Genomic DNA, 6,336 nt, shown 5'->3' with positions numbered 1-6,336 from the left:
TTGTCCAATATAAAGCCCTGCTTATAATGAGTGGTAATTTTTTCAAACAATAAACATCTGATCCCCTCACTTTGTATTGAGCATGTCGGGGTCCCAACCACCCCACCCCCCCACTCATAAATTCAATTCTGATTATTTAGGGTCAGCTGCTTCCACCCTGCTTGTCAGGGCCAACCTTGGATGAGTGGGAAGAGCATCCAGGGATACCACTGAAATTTTGTGACAGCTTGAAATTCATGAAGTTTCATAATAAAAAAGAAAAAGACAGATGACAGACACAACTAATATGAGGCTAAACAGAAAAAAAATTCTGAGAATAATACAGTGTAGTAGTAGGCACACATAGCAAAATTGGCAGGACGAAAAAATCTTTCATTCTGAACTTTGTTATCAATAGTATCATGTATTTTAAATCCAATCATATATATTGGAGAAAAAAAATAGAGACCTAAGAATCTGCTCGTTATGAGAGAGTTCACCATGGGCTTGCTAGATTGTTAACTGTAACACATTTGATTTGATCATGGGTTTAAGTGAAAATAAAGCAATAATAAGAGGAATCGATCGAGTTTGTTATTGATCCAGTGCAGAAAAGAAAGGGAAACATAGCATCTCTGGGTATCCCAAAGGACTGATAGACTTGCCAGATTGTAACTGTAACATTTGATTTGATCGTGGATTTAAGTGAAAATAAAGCGATAATAACACGATTCGATCAAGTTTGTTGTAGTCTTTATTGATCCAGTGCAGGAAAAAAAGGGAAACACAGCATCCCTGAGTATCCTAAAAGACTGATGGAGATCCTACACAGGAATTCAATATGATCACGTCTTGTAATGCATGTGATGACAAAGAGTCTTTTTACAGCTTAGATGCACACATTGGTAATCAAGAAATGAGCATGAACAACATCAGTTATGATGAAAAATCTACAAGATATAGTAGTAGTAGTACAGTGTACTTAGATTCAAAGGGGAATCTAACTCCTTTTGTTGAATCTGAGTTTTCAATCCGATTTAGTTGAATCCATGTTCTACTGTACAGGTCCACTATTCTCTGCAACATTTAATCATCAAGGAAAGAACTGGATTTGGAGAGGGAAGTAAGATTTGACACCACCAACATAACAAAGAGTAATTTGTTAATCTCTGGCAAGAAAAATCAGTTCTGTACAACACCTGCAGATATAGAAGTTTAACATCTTTATTTCAAAGCTGTAAGAAATCACAATAAAAGATGATAGACCTCTTGAACTTCATTCTCCCCTCCCCACTTTACTTCGCCTCCTCCCTTAGATTTCAATGAAAACGACTTCAAACACCTCTGCAAATTTATACGACAATAATACTAATATGATACTACAGCCAACTTGACTGGAAGGAAACCATTTACAGGCCAGACCAAAACAACTATACCTAGAGCATCAATGGAATACACACTTAGCATATATATATATAATATATCAATGCTTTGGAAGGAGTTCCGGAGAGGGCAGGCCGACCTACCCCTAACCCTGAACCTAACCCTAAACGAAACTCTTAGGTTGCTCAGAGGACCTTGTCACAGTAAGTGCCGGCCCTCTGCGGAACTCCTCCCAATGCTTATATATAACTCACTTCCTTCAGCTACATCCTGCATACCACTACTATTAGGCCATTCAGAATACTCAGGGACACGATCAGCACTTCCAGAGCTCAACTCATCTGACCTCTGACCATCATGGCAAGAACAGCTGGAGTCGCATATTTGGAGCTTGACAGGGAAAGCAGACTTGCGCTTTCTGGATGATTTTCTGCTCTGGCTTCGGCCACCGATGGGCTGCTCAGCACCCTGTGATCCAATGTCACTGTTTTTGTTTATCTTAAACGATAGAGGTTCTTCTTGTACTGGTACCATTTGATGAGCAACAAGCTTATTACCCTTAGAAACATCCTCCTCGTAAATATCACTGCTAGATGTTTCCTTTCCCACTCCATCTGTACCCGTTGAGTGATCATGTTCGCTGACATTATTTTCACCTTTATTAGACGTTGCCTTAAAGATCATTTGTCTTATTTTCACAGGTTCACTGTACCCACTGGACAAAGAAACTAGATCTATTTGTTCGCACGGATCCTTTTGATGAATCTCTGTCTTGTATTCACAACCATCAACAATGCCAGGCTTCATTTGCATTATCAATGATGAAGTAGTATGCTCATTGTTTGTACCATTGCTATCAAAACAATTGTTGTTGACATTATGACAGTTTTGTTCTTTAAGATCTTCTCTATCTCCAACAGACAGTTGTGAGGCAGAATCATCCAGTTCAGAATCACTCTTTGGTTTGACTTGCATCATCAGATCCATCATGTCATTTCCTCGATCTAGAAATCTAGATACTATACTACTATACAACCACCCATACACTACACACTAAGTCTAAGTACTACAATAAGCAGCAAGCTTTCCCACACACAGCAAAATACAGCGTTTATTATATTAAAATTAAAACGAAACATAAATAACGTCCAATTTTAATTAAAAGCTAGGCTACACTGCACAGCTTCCTCCTTCACTAGGCCTATCGAATTTCCATTTCCTCAAATATATGTGGAATATAGAATCTAGACTAAGCAGTAAAAAAAAAAAGCATTGGTCAAAGCAGTCTCTGGTCAAAAGGCAGTTCCCAAAAATATTATGGTCCTTGGAGAAATGGTCCCAAACAATCATGCTTTATTTACAGTCACCAAGAAGCCTAAAAACTCATTGACCATCTCTCATAGCTTTGGGAGAGAGAGAGCGAGAGAGAGAGCGAGAGAGAGAGCGAGAGAGAGAGCGAGAGAGAGAGAGAGAGAGAGAGAGAGAGAGAGAGAGAGAGAGAGAGAGAGAATGTAGACTATTAGATAGGCCTAACCTAACCTAAAGTAGGCTACACGTACGTCAAAGATCATACAAAAGGCCCTGCCCTAGGCCTTCTCAGAACTGAGAAGGCCAAGGCCCTGCCTCAAGCCTGGAGGAATAGACAGAGTTTTTCTTCTTTCTTCTTCTTCTTTGACCTCCCCAGCTCCCGAAAAAAGCCATCATATCAACATAAAAACTAAAAACAAGCGTTGAAGCGACCCCCCGAAAAATAAAAACCAAAATTAATAGCAACAACCTGAAAAAAAATCACAATACCCCAAACAAGTAATAACCAAACAAAGCGGTCAAAGCACTAGATTCGACATATTATAACATATTAATAAAAGTAAAAGCAATAGGCCCTATTATCGTTTAATTATTTTTTGTTGTTGTTTTATTTTGTTTCCTGTCACGTTCTGAGAGTTCGGGGAACGACAAAGTAAGATTAGGTCCGCGAAATTTTAGTTTCAGTTTTCCAACGCCAACGACCCACTTTCAATTTTGTTGTAGTGATGGGCCGATACCACAATTTAGATATCAATATCGATACCTAGTACTTTTTCAAGGTATCGATACCGATACCTCGATACCCAATGCTATTGGTAACATACGCCGGGGGTAATAAGTAAAGACAAAAATACAACTATACTTTTCCAAGTATTTAGGTAATCGTGTCTAGACAAGTTGTGACTATTTAGCTGAGACTCAAACAAAAATTATTTGTAAAAGAGAAAGAGAGAGAGAGAGAGAGAGAGAGAGAGAGAGAGAGAGAGAGAGAGAGAAATAAATACCCAAATATGAGAATAAAAACAAAAATTAAGTGAAGTATGGGAGGAAAGTCATTTGCAGAACACAAGAGTTCTAAAAAGGCTATTCAATTTACCAGATTTTCAGCAACTTTTAAATTAAACCAATGAGGATAAATCAGGGTTGTCAGTGAGGATTTTGCAAAATCATTAGATACATTTCATGAGAAACTTCTCTCTTTTTGTTAAAAAATCACTAGATTAATTCGTTTGTTTGTTTAGTATAGGATTTTACGGCGTTCGCAACTGCATAAGGTCATATGAGCGCGCGGGACACACCTAATTCTTTTTCGTTGGTAGGAAATTTTGAATTTTGCCCGGGTGGCGGCCGAAGCCTACTCTTATCGATTTTAGACCACCAAGTGATCTTTAACGTGCGCAACTTGCACACGGGCACTCCGAGATTTTTCGCCCTTGTCCGAGAAAGCTAGGTGTAGATCTTCCTACCAGAAGATCAGGGGTGTGGCAGAAAGACAGTAGTTAGGAGGAGCCAAGGAGTAGCAGTAGAAATTAATTAAGGCTGCAGAAAGAGTCAGGAGCCCAGAGGAGGGGGCAAAGGAGGCGAGGGGTGGGGGCAGAAAGTGGAAATGAAAGCAGACAACAGAACATTGTTAGAGATCAGGAAAGGATGTGAAAAGGAGACAATTTTAGAGAAGAAAATTTTTTGGTCGCTACCCGGAATCGAACTCGGGACCTTTGAATGAGAGGCCAACACCTTAACCTCTAGGCCACGAGAGCCCCTAGATTAATTTAAAACGCTTGCCCCCTACGAAAACTTATCAGTTTTGATAAACAAAAAATTCTCAAGGCCCAAGTCACTTGCTTTGGCAGCCCTGGGATAAATAATACATAGGTATCGATGTTTAGAGCAGGTATCGGTACCGATACCGATACCAATAGGTATCTAAGTATCGAGTACCTGGTATCGATACCTGCCCATCACTATTTTGTTGTTGTGTTGTGAAGTCGGCCTGCTCGGCCGCGTCGTCTGTTTTGGCTTTCAGTTTGAGTTTGCAAGGACCCACTTCAAATTGTCAAGTTTCGACCTGAGAAGAACACTGTCCAAAATTTGTTCTTTCGGTCTTCATGCAGTCTTTTTTAATGATAAATAGATTTATATCTAGACTACATAGATCTAGATAATTTAGATAGATCTAGATAGAAGACTAGATCTAGATCTAGATTCTAGACTAGATTAGAGATGTAGTCTAGTTGGCAGTTCAGTAGGCTATATGGGAGCTCAGCAAAAATATGGGTACAATTACAAAGTAAAAGTAGAATCTAGAATCCAAGCAAGTTTAGCAAGGCTATTTGTAGGCTAAAGTATAATTTATAGGCTTGTAAACTCAGATCTATAGCAGCCTATATTTATAACATTGGCCTAGATCTATATTTATTCTGCATTCCATTACCCTAGGCCCTAGGATGCTTGGGCTTGTGGGTAACTCAGAGTAACTGCCAATTCATTTTTTAGACTAGATTAGATCTAGATATATATATATATATATATATATATATATATATATTTAGATCTATAAGGGGGAGGGCTTATATTATATTCATCAGTAGTTAATTTTAGTGCAGACGTGGGCACATCGTTGTAACATTTCTCATTGTACTTGTACAGTACCCTACCAGATAGTTGAGATAGTGGATGGATACAGAGGACACCTGGAAAAAAGAAACAATTCTTAATAAAGGCAAAGACAATTAGCAGGGCTAATATCTATTGACTTGATGATAACAATTACGTATCTGATATGGCAGGCATTTGTTGGTAAAAATAAAAGAAAGTTGGAAGTGTCATCATTTGTAAAAGTGAATGGTGGGCATCCTCTACAAAGTGCTGACCCAAGTGTTTCAAATTCATGTCTAGTCGCACCAGCAGTCAACCAAGCTTCTCAGTTTTTAGCTGTTATTATAGAGTTTTTTGACAATCTGTGTGCCTTGCCATATCATCATCCACCATCAGGTGTAACAGTTAGTAACGTGACGACATCTACTACTGCAAGAGAAGTAATTTACTGCACAGTGACAGGCCCAGTGTTCGTAGTTCTAGACTGAGATCTAGATCAAATAGTCTTCCACTACTACCACTCACTGTCAGTGCACCTGGTGAGAATCCTTTGATTTCAACAACAAATTGTTGGTGCCATTGCCACAGAGTTGCCGTCAAACATTCCCATCAAGTGACCTCTTCTTCGAAATCGAGAGTATCCCAGTCTGCTTCTTCTTCAAAAGGTCAAAATCAGGAGGAACAGGTTTACGGATTTTCTCCATCATCCTGTGGTCATTCTCTCGTTGAAAGAAAGAGCACGAAAAGTAGTTGCGACTCGCAGAAAGGAAAACAAGGTTCTAGGTTTGCTGCATTATTTTAACTTTCATTTTTCCCTTTATTTTGTATCATTTTTTTCATCATTTATATTATGATATACAGTAGTCTCCGCCTAAGATCCCAGTGCTCGAGAGCAAAGAAAATGCGGGATCTTAGGCGAACCGAGATCTTAGCCGAATGGCCAGGGGGAAGAATCTATAGTAACTCATGGTCAGGCCCTTAATCTGTACAATGATCTTCAAAATGAACTGATGTGACTCCTGGGCAATAGAAGTTATTTTCAAAAGTCAGTTTTTCCTGGGGGGGTTTTTG

The 6,336-nt window shown here is 39.1% G+C and overlaps 2 protein-coding genes across 2 annotated transcripts in view; one reads left to right on the top strand and one right to left on the bottom strand.

Annotated features, from left to right (window-relative positions):
• The window catches only part of LOC101845597 (zinc finger protein 226), a 16,444-nt gene extending 13,699 nt beyond the window's left edge, over positions 1 to 2,745 (bottom strand). Inside the window, exon 1 of the mRNA XM_035973500.1 lies at positions 1,617 to 2,745. Coding sequence (XP_035829393.1) covers positions 1,617 to 2,352 — 736 coding nt within the window. The 5' untranslated portion in view covers positions 2,353 to 2,745. The remainder of the gene's footprint in view (positions 1 to 1,616) is intronic.
• Positions 2,746 to 4,627: 1,882 nt separating this feature from the next.
• LOC101845378 (exonuclease mut-7 homolog) overlaps positions 4,628 to 6,336 on the top strand; it is a gene marked incomplete in the record, with an annotated part of 27,423 nt that continues 25,714 nt past the window's right edge. Inside the window, 2 exon segments of the mRNA XM_035973499.1 lie at positions 4,628 to 4,769; positions 5,317 to 6,041.

Source organism: Aplysia californica, unplaced genomic scaffold, assembly GCF_000002075.1.
Source record: "Aplysia californica isolate F4 #8 unplaced genomic scaffold, AplCal3.0 scaffold01318, whole genome shotgun sequence".
NCBI classification, from domain to species: domain Eukaryota; kingdom Metazoa; phylum Mollusca; class Gastropoda; order Aplysiida; family Aplysiidae; genus Aplysia; species Aplysia californica.
Note: the sequence above shows the minus strand (reverse complement) of the source record. Positions and strands in the feature narration are given on the sequence as shown.